A 14,488-nucleotide genomic window follows, 5' to 3' on the forward strand; every position below is an offset into this window, starting at 1 on the left:
CCTTTGCAAGAAGTACTGTGAACACAAGACATGGGCCTTATGCTACCTTCACCAGACAGTCCTCGAGAACGCGCACGGCAACTCATAGCTAAAAAAGATGCCATAGAAGCAGAAATAAGTGCTCAGGCTGATGTTCTCAAAGCAAATTCATCCGACATGACCACGCCTTTAGTCGACCGCGAGGGCTTTCCTCGCGCGGATCTGGACATTTACGCCATACGGCGAGCACGCCACCGCATAATAGAGCTCAGAAACGACCTCAAGGATATCACAAATGAAATTGGGAAGGTGCTGGAACAAGTATTTGATCCCTCGGTGGCTGCTCTCGTGCCTTCGACGTCTGTGTCGGTAGAAGCTTCCTCACTGCCCAGCAACATCGAGGGGGACAACCCGAAGCCGTTTGCCAGAGTAGATGGTGTAGCCCCTGGTAGTCCTGCTGCTGAATCCGTGCGTGACACACCGTTCCCTATCTAGGTGGGTCGTAATCTGGATGACATCGCTACACAGGGTCTTCGCCGCGAAGATCTCATTGTCAAGTTTGGCCACCTGACAAGGACATCGGCGGCCTTACTGCAGCGACTCGCAGAACTCGTATCTGTTAGTGAAAATGTAGGTTTTCTGTCTTGGCATCATCCGCACTTTGTTATGCTTACGGCTGATGTGCGAAGCGAGAACTGGTGGTGCAGGTTCTCCGTGAGGAAGAGACATTAAACCTCAACCTCATTCCTAGGAAAGGTTGGGGAGGCCGTGGCATGCTGGGGTATGTTTTTCCTTCGATATCCTCGCAGACATTCAAATCCGTACTATGTCAGGTGTCACATCGTGCCATATAACATAGCCTGATTCAACTACCTAGGAGGGAAAATGTCGGGAGACTACATCTCCTTCCTTCGGTGACAGGAGGTATATCACAGTTACAACTTCACACCATGTGTTATCGCCTTATTCATCTCTTTCGATTGTGCCATAAGACGTCCGACTTCTCCATGGATGATGTGAGACCCTCCCTTAACGGCCTACCTCCTGATTACTTTGACGTTGGAATTGTTTTCCTTGCTTCTTCTCCAAGACCATGTCGCGTGTTCTAGGAGCGCTAAGCTAGCCGCAGTATGGCCAACCAGTAACAAGACAGGGCGGATTACAAGGGGCGACAGTCTCCTTGAATCCTGGTACACTTCGCAGATCCGCTTCACGGCTGTTCGAAGAATTTCCAAACATGTAGTATGCTCTGAATTGAGCATCGCCGCTGCGCAATGAGCAGGTTACCTATACGATAAATAACAATGACGTTGTAAAAATCGCTTACACAGGTGGCAGGAGCCTCTCTAGCACTTCTGGCAACGCGGGGTCATTGAGAAACACATTCCCCTCGCTGAATGGAGTCTGTAAAAAGGCGCACATAGCGAGTCTGTCGGTCCATAGGTCCTTCCCCAACGTTTCCTCGGCGCAGAAGCTTACCAACTGAAAGCCGTCGTCTACGCGCACGCCCAAATAAAGGATGTGAACTTCAAACATAGCACCCATGGGTATGTACCCCATGCACTCAATTCATCAAAAGGCGATAGTTCGAATGGGACGTGCCATAATCGCTCTGCCAAGAAGCCACTTGAAACTTGGTAAAGGCGTCAATATGTCATCCGTATGCGGAAGATTATACAGAACTACAAAAAACAAACGATTATAGTGAGGAGATGAATTGGAAAGCCTGCACGCACTTGCTCGGGTCGATCGCAGAGACCACCTGTACGACCACGTAGTTTCAGCTTCATTCAATACTTGGGATAAAAGTCAGTATTGATTGTCTGCGAAGGGAGATTATATTCCGTAACGAGCACATCTGTGGCACCGGCGGCACGCCCTGCACAGCACGTACATCACGCTATACCACTTGCTACAGGCGGTAGGCTCCACCACTCCACCACTTGTAGATTTTCTGAAACAACCTTCAAATTAAGATTAGTCTCCGAAACGAGCGCATCAAATGACCCTAGATGGAACGACATGGTGTGTCAATGAACCGCACGGTCCATCGTCAAAAGGCAGGTCACGTATATGGCACGAGAGCATAGATGATATAGATACATCCGTGAAGAAAGGAGCATAGTACAAGGCAGTGGCATTCCTCGAAGGTGACAGAAAAAAAGTGGATAGCGGTGGTGGATCATTCTACTCCGAAGCCCTCAGTTTCCCTGCGTAATCTGTCAGCCTGGGAATGAACCAGAGACTAAGCAAGCCTTCTCACTCTATCGCAAACAAGAGCTTCTTTTCCAGACTTTCGTAATCTTCGTAAGGGGGGAGCTCGATTCTGTTGAAGCATGTGTGACTACGAGGCAATTGAGACGGATCACCAGACTTGTCGATCGTGAATCTTCGTGGACCGTCTGAACCTTGCAAATCCTTGAATCCGTTTACAGGCACTCTCGAAGTTCCTGTTACGAACTGCAGCAAGCGCGATTTGCGTTCGGCAGGCCAGCTACGGACTACCTGCCAGAACCACCCAATGACTTTGTCCGTCTTCTCGTAGCCACGGTAGTCCGTATACGAAATCCAGTCGTCACTGCGCTCGTCGGTCAGGCAAGGCAGTCAGTTGAAATAGCCTTACGTTACGTACGTGTCAATCTCCGGTACTCCACCAATTAAGAACTCCAGTTCTCGTTCATCGAAGACATCAATCATGTCCACAGGTATCAACTCCTTGAATCCAGACATGAATGCGTCGAACTGCGCTTTTACCCGAGTTCTTGTGCGATACTCCACCACGGCATCGACATATTCCTTCTTGTTAGCTTCCGTGACGTGGATGTCAGCACCTCTCGCCCTCAATTCAACCTCTCGAATCTCGCCAAAGCGATCTTCTGTCGCCGTGAACGTCATCTCGAGAACGTCAGTAATGTCGTTGTTCCTGGTTTTTGTGCACATGATTAGAGCCGCTCTCAATAGACGTAACGACCGCACTTACAGGATCCAAACCATGCTTCGGTGTAGTTCTGCATCAATTCCCTCAAGGTCCGAAAGTGACGGCTTCTTGCCCAAGATCACCTTGTAGAAGCTTGGCACGAAATAGGCATCCAGGAAACGGCGATGGAATATGGTAAGCCCCATAATCCTGCCAACGAACGTGAAGTAGCTCAAGTGGTCTGGATTGATCCCAGACAGCCAATTGATCTGTAATGTGTAATTGTCGTGTGTCGAATACTGGAAGAGACCGTACGAAGGATCAAAGATTTCATGGGAAATTAAAAAGAACCATTCCCTAAACGCGACGGGAGACTCAGATCAGGCTACAAAGCTAATAATGAAGACCAACGAACCTGGACACGCCTCCATAATCCAATCCGTCCTCACCTTCGAACCTGATGACCAACCTCTTTCTTAAATCATCAGGCCGACACCTCATGATGGAAGCGTAGCTGTCTTCCAACATCATGTTCCGTCGGACGTTAATTTCGCATTTACCGTCCATTACCTGCATCGAGGGCTGACTACGGAAGTAGATCAATTTTCGTCGGTAATCACGCTTGTACTGAGGAGCATTAGAGTCAAGATCCGTGGGCACACGAGGATCATCCCATGTTGTTGTGCGAGTGTTGTGGTCCACAAAGTAAACACGATTTGTCGAGGTAAGGCGCATTTCCCAACCTGAGGGCAGTGGCCCAAGCTTTGCATTCCTGTCTTCCGGTAAGGTCGCAGCCGTAGTTGTAGCAGCCCTTCGAGGGTCGCTCCACGTCGTCGATCTGGCATTATGATTTACAAAGTACGGTCGGCCTTCTGGGGTGCGACGCTCCTCCCAGCCTGCTGGTAGAGGAACATCTGCATAATTGCTCGAGGTCTGTGGCTGGTGAGGTGCAGGGAGTGAAGTTGCAGCAGGCTGCCGTAGCTGCGGTGGATCTGGACGGTTCCATGAAGTGGTACGCCTGTTATGATCTACATAGTACGGCCTGCCGCTTAGATCAATGCGCCGTTCCCAGCCAGGTGGAAGCTGGCCGTACTCGTCTTCGTAGACTGCCTGCAAGTGTGGGACGTCATTGATATTCGATGGCTGCCGGGAGCCAAGGCGCGATGTGGATGACAGTGGAGACAGAGGGGAATTACTAGACTGTGGCCGAGGGGAAAACGATGAGCTACGACCCTGAAGTGTGCCTAACATAGATGTTGCGGGGTTTGGCTGTGATGATTCCACTCGAAGGGATGGCGAGCTTCTGTGCGAGCGGAGATTCGAAGACGAAGATTCGGACAAACGTAACGATGAAATAGAACTGATTGTTTGATCTATGTTATGTTGTTGTGCCCCAGCGGTGCGTGGGAGTGAGAAAGAGAAGAGCAGCTTGCCAGAGACCGGCGGACCACTAGAAGAAGACTCTATTTCCGCCAAATCTTTGCTAATCAAACCTGGACAATCTGTTAGACGGCAGCACAAAGGACGAGGACAAAACTGACCGTGAGTGTTTCTGGAGTATTCCAAGGCCTCGTCTCCAGAAATCCGGACTAGTCCCAGAAAACCTTGGTCCCTCTTCTTGAACCTGCGTTGGTCGAAGACTTGGATGGTGATAGTGGAGCTCCGTTTGATGGTACTGTGAATAGAAGGGGCCAAAAGTTAAGGTATAGGTGCAACTGGGATGAGAAGCAAAGAATCTTACATATCAAAATGCTGATTCCACGTAGGAATAAGCGTACGTTTGATCGTGTTAGTGGTGTACGTCTGATTGACGTCAACAGACACGACTGCGAAAGGATCGGGCTGGCTGAACACTTCTCTCTTGACAAGGGAACTTGCAGCAAGAACTGGGTGTGTCGACCGTCAGAGGTGTTCGTACATTTAAGGCAACGGAACCACGCCATTACCAGTGATTCTAACTAAATGGCTGGTGTCCTCGGACGACATTTCTCAGAGAGCCGGGGATGAGTGAAGCCAGAACCACAGGAATGCGGGCTTAGGAAATAAAGGAGCAATAGGGTCGTCGGCGTTTCTTGAACTTTGGTGGTTAGAGATGCTCCGGCACAACTATTCTCCAATAAGCGCTCGATTTTCATTAACTGGAAGCAAGGATGCAGCCGGAACAGACCTGATGGCAACAGAAGTACGTGCAAACGACGGTCGGGGGCTTCCCAGGTACGGGTCAGGGGTAGAAGGAGAGCTGCTGGCCGGACCAGTCCTGGAGGACTGCAGGTCCGTGCAAGTCCGAGTACAACGCTTTGTGTGTCTGACTGCGCGGACCAGGATATTTACGAGGGGGCAGGCAGCACGTGACTACAGAATACCCCTCAGGACAACTGGCGCTGTAGTTTGTATCTACCACGAGGTCTTTTGACGGCTCAGGCCATCCCAACCACCAAGTCCTTCGATGGTCTGTGCAGTGACTGCACTGCAATACAGGGCTGCGGAAAGCTGGATGTACCATACGCACAGCCTACTTGTAGTCTCTCAGACGGCCCAGTACTTGGAGTTTGCGTAGCGTGTGCCTAGAGTGATCCACGGTAGTTCCACAGTGAAGAAACCGGGATGTTCGGAACGAAGCTGGTTGCCGTTGGCTGGCCAGCTGTGGATTTGTGTCTGATCAGTCACATATGTGGCCAGGGGCGATGCAAACAACACGTCTTCACGCATGCAGCGGCACGCTCAGTGACCCACAACCCGACCATCCTGATCTTGCCACCCTCAAGGTGATCCTGGCACTGGGACTATATATTCCAGTCGTGTCCTCCTCCCACTACCACAGCAGTTGAACGGATTTCACCCATGGAGAAGATTGACATGCAAGAGAGTACCTCGATTACGTTCGAGTGGGTCCTTCGGGGACTCAAGAGTCTGTTCGATTCGAGGTCCGTCTATGCTGGCTTGGCTTCGTGGATGTAGACGGCGTTGACACCGCGAAAACAGCAAAGGCGAGTCCAAGTCAAAGGTAACGAAGTCAGGCAAGTTTGGAGGCGGCAGGTGGCAGGTATGCCTCTGGATTCCTGCGAGATCAGCGGATCCAAATAGGTTCGCATCCGAGTAGATCCTTTTCTACGCAAACTCCGGCACAGAAAACGGGGCGTTTGTAAGCCTGTATCTTTCTTGCGAAGTGCGTCTCCCAGGTTCCCTCGTTCTATGGTGGGCGTCCTATTGATGTCTCGCTAGCCTAACGCAGAAGAGAAAGATAAGGCACTCGACGGCAAGTATGTTCCTTCTCTTCCCATCGATGGTTTCCTTGCTTATGCCCGTTTTCCCAAAAGGTGGGTTCGTGAAGGAGTATACAAATTCACCTTCGAATTACGAAAGTCAGTCGTAGTCTTTGTGGTCCTAGTGATTGGTCCTCAGGGAGTCCCTGTTTTCATGTCCAGTGTTGGGAAGACCGTACTTTTTAACGCAAAGGAAGCACAAAACCACTCTTTTTCGTCAAAGGTAGGTGATCCCAAGTTCGCCGTAAAACGTGCTAACTCACTGCAACATTACAGACGGCAAATTGGGGATGGTAGGCTACTCTGGGCTCATATGTCGGTCTCAAGACTATTCCATTCACAGGGCACAATTTGCAAAACGAGATCACATCTATTACAATTCACACAGTGTGAAGGAAGCTGATGCCCTCTTAATCGTGTGCACTATCACATCGTCTCCTCAAGCACCGGTACCGTCCCCTTCAGTCCCCGTGCAGCTCGTCCCCAAAGATTATCTGGAACGAGTGGGAGGATTACTTGACGATCCTCTATACTCGGATGTAGAGTTTATCTTGCCTAGGAGAGGGAGATCAAAAGAGGTCCGAAGGATATACGCCAACAGGAGGATCTTGGAGCGTGCGGATTATTTCGAATCCAGTGCGAAAGCTATCCATTGCCTGCATTTCGCCCTTACTGAACGCACACAGTGTTTAGGTCTGGTTTTTTGGAGGCCTCAGCAGACGATGACCTCCGGCAGTCCCAGATAGACACAGAGGACATGGACATCGCATCCGATGTCACCTACTCGTATCAATACAACGATTCAGATGACGAGGACGAGGACTTTGTCACCGATTTCTCAGAAGAACCTAGCTTTGATGGTTCGACGGAGACGGAGACAGAATACGTCTCTGGCTCCCCCACTTCCACTCGTGTGCCAAGTGTCCTCGAGTCAGTTGCAGACTCGAACACTTACGGGAGTGTTAGATCCAGCGACGCGGCCCCTGCGGAGGAAGATCCTAACGTCCAAGCCAAAGCTTCTGACCCTTCTTCGCCGAAGAGTACAGACGCTTCGCTTAGATGTGTGCCAGAGCAAGCTCAGCCTGCTACCCGACCAGAAACGGTCGAGGTTCAGGGACCGAAGAAGATGCGCGTGGTCACAAAGGACGTCGCGTATGCGACGTACAAAGCCGTGCTCTACTATGTAAGATGCGTCTACTGAACACATGTATAGGATCTCATCTGGTACATTTAGCTATACACTGACGTCATTGTCTTCGCACCATTTTCATCTTCCTTTATCGCGTTCCCCTTACAACAGAAGCGAGGAGCCACCACATCCGCTCAGGGAGCATCCGAGAGCCAATCCAGCCTTGTGGACAACCAAAAGGTGCCCGTTCATGTCGAAAACCCAACGACCAGACGCGAATGGATCAAGAGATGGCAACAGAACCATCCTACGCAGCCCGCGCCGTGTTCGGCCAAGGCTGTTTATCGTCTAGCCGATAGTACGTCCTCCATGCCAGCAGTCTCTACTTCGAAGTTTTCTTAATTGCCTCGTATGTATAGAACTAGGCCTTCTTGAGCTAAAAGAGCGGGCGTCTCAGGTTCAGCCCTTTTCTCTGTATCTCTCATAGAAATGTAATTGTCTTCTTCGCAGCACATCCAAAAGTCGCTCAGCGTGGAGAATATACCTTATGAAGTGTTCTCTCCATTCTCGGCTACCTTCCCCGATATAAGGAAAGTCCAGGTCAAGTACTTCCTCGAACACTGGGCCGAGGTTCGAGCATCAGAAGGGATGCAGATGGTATGGCAACAGATTCGGAAAGGGAGGCACCCTGGATTTGAAGAAAGTGGGTCATGTCTCGTTTTTTTACTTGACCACCCTAGTGCCAGTGTTTACCGCGTTCTCCAGTTTGGCCCGTAATTGTGCAAAATCTAGAGTTTATTCCTCATTCTGGGACAGTAGCGGAGGCTACTGATAATTGAGAGGATTACCACACCTTTAGAAGGTGGGTATTTACTGGGAAGGACTATGAGGGTGGCTTCATTTCCTGAACGTCGTAGATCAGTGTCATCAGGTAACACAAAGTCTTCCGTATAGAGGTGACCGTACCCTAGCAGATTTGAGTGTGGTTGGTTAATTGGAACGGTTTCATTCTCATCTGCACTCGCACAAGTATTACCTCGATAACTCATAACTATATGGTGGCACAATACCATTATTTGCACTGTGCAGATTCATCGGTGGCCTGCAGAAACCCCATGCGACATCAAAAGCGATGTTTGAAGTCAACAAGTCACGCAAGGAAAGAGCTGAGTAGAGCAAGTTCATGTGAGACGAGGTGGGGGCGATCAATCACCCGACCAACCAAGTCATAATGAAAACGATGTTTGCAAGAGATGGGTATAATCCAACAGCTACTCGACGCTCGTAAGACTGCCAAAATCTGTTCCTTCTGTCCCGGAAATACTGGCCGTGCCATCTTCATCCTCATCCCTGCCGTAACTGTCTTCATCTCCACTACCATGATCAACAGTTTGCATGTATTTGCGACCACTGCGACTCGTAGTCCTGACGAGGTTACGTTGCCCCTTCGCAGCAATACCGTCATAAGTGGCAACAGCGGTGATAGTAGAGACCATACCACGGTCCAGCGAATGCGCGTTTGGACTGCGTATGGCATTACCTTGACGTATCAGATCTTCGTTGAGTTTGGAGCAGAAAACACATCATGATGAAGGTGACGAATCACCATTCAAGGAGACAGAAGAGCGGCCCACGGGTGTTCCAGATGGCCCCGGCGTGACTGTCGACCGTCTCGTGCCAGCGCCCTGGCCTGTGGTTCCGTGAGGCCGAGTGGGACGGGGATGCGCCACCACAAGATGCTGAGGGTGATCGAGTGAGGACCGTGTTGCTCTCGCTGGTGGGCTCCGCGGAATGTCCGCAGGAACGACGACCTTATGGTCAGTGGACCCACTCCCCCTCTCCTCAACGCCGGGGAGGTTACGCCCTTCATTACGGCCCGCAGGTTCCGATGGAATACGGTGAAGGTAACCAAAGCTACAGAGTATGATGACAACCGAGATGAGATCTTCCTCGAGAAAAGGAATAAGGTTAAACACAAACCCGAAAACGCATCCAAGGAGTCCCTCGCCGCCCCAATGGCGATTGGGCACAAGAACCACCTCCCTGAGATTACTGTGGGACTGTAAGGCCAAGAAACGCCATAGGATTGTACAGGTGACATACTCAAAGTCGTAGGAATAAACATAAACCCGCAAAGGTTTGTCAATGTGCTGGAAAAAAGATACGATCAGTGAGATTCTTCATCAACTGCTACAAGATGCCATACAGCTTCGACCACGTCGTAGAAATCATTCTCCGCCGTGAGGACGCCACCGGACCAGCCAATTATCCAGTCTCCATAGGGGACAAGGCCAGCACTTTCTGCTGGACTTCCTTCCAACACTTCTAGCACATGCCATACATTGTCCGTGGCAGATTCAAACTCGCACATTCGCATGCTTAGCCCAAGGAGGGATGGCTGTGGTTGTACGCCCGAATCATCTGGTGGTAATGCCGCCTGTTGTTCGAGTGCCCAGCCTCGCGACGGCACGATTGGAACCACTGTCATTTAGAACAGATGAAGAAGGTCGATGGGCGCGGCCGTAACCACCTGCATGCGACGCACCTCTCGTTTCACGTGTCTTTCCGCTCCAAACCAGAAGATCCAGCACCTTGTCCTCGTGCTCCTCAACGATTCGCTCTAGTTCTGCGGTGTCTAAGTCAGTGTCTCCCGAGAAAGAATCCTTGCCATTGAATCCGACAATGAAATCAAAAAAGGGTTCAATCGACGTCTGGGAAGCTGGTGAGCCAGGCGTGACCCGGAGAACATGGAGTGCGTAAGTCGCGGGTACTTGTGCGTTCGTTGACTGTCCGGCACCCATGCTTGGTTGTTGACCTGTGGTCAAGAACTCGTCGCACTGGGGTCAGCCTTAATCAAGTAATAGCCACGTGGTACTAGGTAGCCGAAAAAGGAAGGAGACCGCACCGTCTGTTTTCGCGGTCGCAGCTTACACTTCTCCAGCTCAGTGTAGCTGCAGGAGTATGTACTAAAAGAACTTACACACCGTGTAGACCGCCTTCCTTATGTTTTTAGAATACCGCAGCCGATATAATCGAGAAAGAGAGAAGTAGACGCTGCGTTTTATGCTTGAATGAAGTTGAATTCATGATCAGGCATTATAAGCATGGAGAATACATTGTAAACACACTACATATTCTATATTCGAATGAAGTTGAATTCATGAAGAGGCAATATACATATGGGGGATACATTCCAAACACCCCGGTTCTATGTTCGGATGAAGTTGAGTTCACAATGAGAAGATGTAAATATGGATACATTGCAAGGCAACTCCATTCAGTTTTCCCGCGAAGCTGAGTACCCAAATACACGGAGAACGCTTCGCAGTTTGATGAGCATTTCTTCCCATTCCTTTTCGGGCTCCGACAAGTGCTGTGATGGCGCCACCGGCGCCAATAACCCATTCTTCGTCATGATCGTCAGGCGGTGCCCCAGGGGCGTGCTCACAGCCATAGCGTCCATCATACTTGAAACAACTGCGGATGGTAACCGACCAGTCGCCTGCACCGCTTACACACCAGTAACCGAGTACACCAGAGTAAACATTTCGCTCGTCGTCCTCGAGGGTGCGAAGGATTTCGACACTACGTTTCTTTGGTGCACCAGTCATGCTACCTACAAACAATACGTGTCAGAACAGACAGCTTTGATGAGTAGGATGATATGTAGACCCACCAGGAGGAAGACTATGTTTCAGACACTCCCAACCAAGTGCGCCGTTTGCCCAACGGCTGTCTAGCGCGTCCACCTCGTCGCCAGCCTTCCCTTCGATAACGCTAACGAGCTGCCATACTGTGCTGTATTCTTCTACAGCACAGAACTGCTTCACATTAACTTCCTCGCCAACTACACCATGAAGGTCATGGCGGATCAAGTCGACAATCATGAGATTTTCGGCAACCTCCTTGGGGCTCCCCTTTAATTCTTTCTCAGCTACAGTGCGGGTGACATCTGGCCCTTTGCGAACGGTTCCTTTGATTGGGCGTAACTGGAATGTTGCTCCGGGTGGGCGGGAATAAGACAGAAATCGTTCTGGGGACGATGAGACTAATGTCGTTGGATGTAGTCGTAGATAACCAGCGTGAGGCGCGGGGTTGAGCTCACGCAGGAACTTGTAGCGTTGCCATGATGGTGATTCCGTCTCGGATGGTACCAGGGGCAGGTCACGAAGGGTAATCCTCGTCCGTGCTGTGAGGCATAACTCGTAGGAGTCGCCCGAAGAGAGGTATTCCTGGCAAGTGGAAACACGGTTCTGGTAAGTCTTACCATCGGGTAGGGAAAAACTCGTCCCCGCATTCAGCGAGGAAGGAGCGACAATAGTAGGAGTGGAGTGCTCCTGAGCTGCGGAGCGGAGGAGCTCAGTGGTATCAATGAGCCATTTCTGGTCGCCTTCCAAAATTGATTGAAGATAGATAGTACCATCTTCCAAGTCAAGGACGATGCTGCGGTCCACGAAAACAAGGTTCATGTCAGGGTGGCGAAGTTGCGTCCCAGTTGCCGTTATGGGTATCGAAAGGGCTTCAACACCAATTTCATATGATAGGTAGCCAACCAAACCTCCCCAGAAGGGCACGTTTGGGAGGCCACCAGACGCTTTCCTTTGGTTCATGAAGTCCGCTACCCATGACCATACGTCTTGAGACTCCAAAGGGACGCGCGAACAGGACTTCCCTTGTTGCAAATGCAGGAAGTCGTCACCAATGGTGTAGGTAATGTGAGGCGACGATGTATGCAAGCAACCGATGATAGTATAACGACCAGGCCCAGCAGCTGACTCCAGCATCACGAACGGTGACTTGTCGTTGGTCACGTCGAGAAGCTCACATATCGTCACCGCCTGCAAATCAGGGAGATGGAGCGTAGTCGTGAGTACAGTTCGCGAATCAGTGGAGTGTTTCGAAATGGATGGCAGACGTAGGTTAGGCCACGGCGAACCGAAAACAGAGGATGCCTTGCTGTCCCAAGGCATGGGGGAACGGTTACGAGCAGTATTCCAGGAACGCGCGAGACACCAGAAGTTGGACATCACTTCGAATCCGCCGCCCTCGGTAAGGACCGACTCAGGGTGGTACTGCACGGCCCAGAAAGGCCGCTTCCTGTGCTTGAGAGCCATAATGATTTTCGTCTTCTCGTCGTCGTCGAAACTCCATGCGAGTTCCTCCAGGTCCTCGCTACCGCTAAGTTCGACATGGAGAGAGTGGTACCGCACTGCCTTTACAATACCGACTCCCTCGAAAATGTCTCCGCCTGTATGCTCCACCACGGACACCTGGCCGTGTTTAACGACAGGTAATCTTTTTATTTTCCCGCCGTACTGAGTAGCCAGACTTTGGAGACCAAGGCAGACCCCGAAAGTTGGCACCAAGCGTGAATCGTCTACTCCCCAAAGGTGATTAGCGGCTCCGATGTCTTCTGGCTTTTCAGGGGAGCCAGGACCGGGGCCAACGATGATTGCAGAGAAATAATCAGTGTACGATAATAGCTCCTGGAAGGATAGCTGGTCGTTTTTGATGATGTGAATGCAGCAATCTGGTGATGCTTTGCGACAGAGAGCCGCAAGGCTAGAAAAGAAAACAAATTAGTTGGTATTGCTGATCGTGCACGAGAAAGCCGACTTGAATGTGAAGGAGTCATAAGAGTCCACCAAGAGGACCCTCTCTGCAACTGGGGACATGGCTTAGCTGGTGGTTTGTCAAACAAGGGAGTGCGATGTGTCTGATCTGAATTCCGATGAGTCTGTCCTTTTAACGGGAGATCACGGTGACCTGCCATTATCATTCCAAAGATATTATAATCGGTTCCCGTACGAAGTTCAACCGCATAAGTAAGGCGTGCTCGAGCACAGTTGTCATCGAGAAGGTTGTCGATTTTGTCAAACTTATTATTGAGGTACCATCCGAGGTAATACTCCGGTATGCGTGTGAAATGCGAATTTGAGAAGTGTGGTGGCATCTGATGGCTTCATTTACCACTCGCTCGGAAAATCGGACAAGTCATAGGTATTAGTCACATTTGTCACGGTGTCTCACAGCAGATTACTTTCAAATACCGATGGCGGTATTCAAATGTTGCGAGTGTGTTCTCTACCACCAGTGTCCCAATGTTCAATCTCCGCTGCGGCACACCCAGCACCAGTGTTTCAAGCTCGAATACGTATCTTAACCGATTCTTTACCAATTTCGACGGTTGAACTTCAGACAGTTTTAGTTTACTTACATGCATTGTTGTGGTGCAAAACATATGACAATTCGTGTTCCAAAAATGTGTACATAGACTGACTGGATGTCCCAGTGTATCGTCTGAATCGAGACTCTAACTCGATCCAGCTCGATACCCAGCTTGGCTTAGTCGATTTAATGGTATTGAATGTAACGCACAAATTAACTCCTGTTAATCCGGAAAACTTGCATGCTGTGCCGTTAAGTCCAAAATAATAAGAGCGATGCGGCTGAGTGTTGCCGCAGCTCGGCCCAGCTTCTGCTCCACAATCACACTCAAAGATCTCTTACGATCAATACAAGCACTTCCGTTAAAGGTCTGAGAATACAAAAAAAACAGGGCACATATGAGTTGATCAGCGTTCTGTGTGCCACCGTGCAAAGGCTACGTAAGTTTACCCCGCGCTGACGAACTTAGTGACTGCGCCGCATAGTACTAGTCGAAGCACGCAATTCCTTCAACTCGGAAATTACCAATAGCTAGCTCACGCGTAGATATATGTACCTACCGAATAGACGCAGCGTGCCGATTCGGAGTGCCCAAAGGTGGGATTTCCAACGCTGTGGATCTGACTTGATTAGACTCAAGTCCACTAGAATGAGAAAGCCTAGCGTGGGCCCGCGGTGGTGGGTAAGGTGGTTGAGACGCCGGGCGATCCTTGTACACTGTGTACAGTATGCTGGAGGGGGTTACCTGGGTGGGCATGTGTTGTTATGAGAGTAATGCCGAGCCTACCCCTTGGGATTAGGCGTCCGTACTACGGCTCATTATGACAATTCATACCGTGTAACCCTGGAAGTGATTTTGAAACAATCAATATACAAGGTAGCACATGTCAGGGTGGGCTCAGGAGGCGAGTAAACTTAGTAAGGTGCGGGTAAGGAACGAGGGTGACAGAGTGAGAGGATTCTAACTGATTTGGCAGGACGGGCAGCGAACCACGTTGATTGTGGTGTCATCATTCTTGGCCAGAACCAGGA

The 14,488-nt window shown here is 50.3% G+C and overlaps 5 protein-coding genes across 5 annotated transcripts; 2 read left to right on the forward strand and 3 right to left on the reverse strand.

The window, feature by feature from the left end:
- The first annotated feature begins 1 nt into the window (after window position 1).
- On the forward strand, window positions 2-1,054 carry F5J12DRAFT_312698 (uncharacterized protein). Its single transcript, XM_051738853.1, has 4 exons — window positions 2-447; window positions 508-609; window positions 669-760; window positions 813-1,054. Exons 1-4 carry the CDS (start codon window positions 31-33, stop codon window positions 841-843), a joined length of 642 nt encoding a protein of 213 aa, XP_051604456.1. The 5' UTR covers window positions 2-30; the 3' UTR covers window positions 844-1,054.
- An 823-nt stretch (window positions 1,055-1,877) lies between these two features.
- On the reverse strand, window positions 1,878-4,999 carry F5J12DRAFT_312738 (uncharacterized protein). The gene is made up of 8 exons (XM_051738854.1): window positions 4,843-4,999; window positions 4,638-4,782; window positions 4,438-4,571; window positions 3,312-4,389; window positions 2,960-3,253; window positions 2,612-2,902; window positions 2,243-2,557; window positions 1,878-2,189 (listed from the first exon to the last, which is right to left on the reverse strand). The coding sequence occupies exons 1-8, from the start codon at window positions 4,880-4,882 to the stop codon at window positions 2,162-2,164; spliced, it is 2,325 nt and encodes a 774-aa protein (XP_051604457.1). The 5' UTR covers window positions 4,883-4,999; the 3' UTR covers window positions 1,878-2,161.
- Window positions 5,000-5,293: 294 nt separating this feature from the next.
- Window positions 5,294-8,370, forward strand: F5J12DRAFT_803519 (uncharacterized protein). Its single transcript, XM_051744461.1, has 13 exons — window positions 5,294-5,820; window positions 5,879-5,939; window positions 5,997-6,062; window positions 6,119-6,156; window positions 6,214-6,258; window positions 6,322-6,382; window positions 6,436-6,452; window positions 6,503-6,795; window positions 6,846-7,342; window positions 7,394-7,646; window positions 7,708-7,745; window positions 7,799-7,991; window positions 8,054-8,370. Exons 1-13 carry the CDS (start codon window positions 5,738-5,740, stop codon window positions 8,125-8,127), a joined length of 1,719 nt encoding a protein of 572 aa, XP_051604458.1. The 5' UTR covers window positions 5,294-5,737; the 3' UTR covers window positions 8,128-8,370.
- A 91-nt stretch (window positions 8,371-8,461) lies between these two features.
- F5J12DRAFT_803538 (GRASP55/65 PDZ-like domain-containing protein) lies at window positions 8,462-10,108 on the reverse strand. Its single transcript, XM_051744462.1, has 6 exons — window positions 9,834-10,108; window positions 9,495-9,769; window positions 9,392-9,438; window positions 9,269-9,340; window positions 8,787-9,202; window positions 8,462-8,733 (listed from the first exon to the last, which is right to left on the reverse strand). Exons 1-5 carry the CDS (start codon window positions 10,087-10,089, stop codon window positions 8,872-8,874), a joined length of 981 nt encoding a protein of 326 aa, XP_051604459.1. The 5' UTR covers window positions 10,090-10,108; the 3' UTR covers window positions 8,462-8,733; window positions 8,787-8,871.
- A 457-nt stretch (window positions 10,109-10,565) lies between these two features.
- F5J12DRAFT_918962 (ADC synthase) lies at window positions 10,566-13,232 on the reverse strand (the record flags this gene model as incomplete). Its single annotated transcript, XM_051749237.1, has 5 exons — window positions 13,059-13,232; window positions 12,905-13,009; window positions 10,965-12,850; window positions 10,690-10,904; window positions 10,566-10,661 (listed from the first exon to the last, which is right to left on the reverse strand). Exons 2-5 carry the CDS (start codon window positions 12,961-12,963, stop codon window positions 10,566-10,568), a joined length of 2,256 nt encoding a protein of 751 aa, XP_051604460.1. The 5' UTR covers window positions 12,964-13,009; window positions 13,059-13,232.
- Between the last annotated feature and the right edge of the window lie 1,256 nt (window positions 13,233-14,488).

The sequence above is a fragment of the Pisolithus orientalis genome (assembly GCF_024613125.1).
Source record: "Pisolithus orientalis strain OTSU chromosome Unknown F5J12scaffold_3, whole genome shotgun sequence".
NCBI classification, from domain to species: Eukaryota; Fungi; Basidiomycota; class Agaricomycetes; order Boletales; family Pisolithaceae; genus Pisolithus; species Pisolithus orientalis.

Coding starts and splice junctions, on each gene's coding strand:
- F5J12DRAFT_312698 (XM_051738853.1), top strand. CDS start 31: ATGGGCCTTATGCTACCTTCACCAGACAGTCCTCGAGAACGCGCACGG. Junction 610..668: donor TCGTATCTGTTAGTGAAAAT/GTAGGTTTTCTG, acceptor TGATGTGCGAAG/CGAGAACTGGTGGTGCAGGT. Junction 761..812: donor GGAGGCCGTGGCATGCTGGG/GTATGTTTTTCC, acceptor GTACTATGTCAG/GTGTCACATCGTGCCATATA.
- F5J12DRAFT_312738 (XM_051738854.1), bottom strand. CDS start 4,882: ATGTCGTCCGAGGACACCAGCCATTTAGTTAGAATCACTG. Junction 3,254..3,311: donor GATTATGGAGGCGTGTCCAG/GTTCGTTGGTCT, acceptor CGTCGCGTTTAG/GGAATGGTTCTTTTTAATTT. Junction 2,190..2,242: donor AAGCTCTTGTTTGCGATAGA/GTGAGAAGGCTT, acceptor CAGATTACGCAG/GGAAACTGAGGGCTTCGGAG.
- F5J12DRAFT_803519 (XM_051744461.1), top strand. CDS start 5,738: ATGGAGAAGATTGACATGCAAGAGAGTACCTCGATTACGTTCGAGTGG. Junction 5,940..5,996: donor TTGGAGGCGGCAGGTGGCAG/GTATGCCTCTGG, acceptor GCATCCGAGTAG/ATCCTTTTCTACGCAAACTC. Junction 6,157..6,213: donor GATAAGGCACTCGACGGCAA/GTATGTTCCTTC, acceptor TTTTCCCAAAAG/GTGGGTTCGTGAAGGAGTAT.
- F5J12DRAFT_803538 (XM_051744462.1), bottom strand. CDS start 10,089: ATGGGTGCCGGACAGTCAACGAACGCACAAGTACCCGCGACTTACGCA. Junction 9,439..9,494: donor TCTACGACGTGGTCGAAGCT/GTATGGCATCTT, acceptor TCTTTTTTCCAG/CACATTGACAAACCTTTGCG. Junction 9,341..9,391: donor GTTTATTCCTACGACTTTGA/GTATGTCACCTG, acceptor ACAGTCCCACAG/TAATCTCAGGGAGGTGGTTC.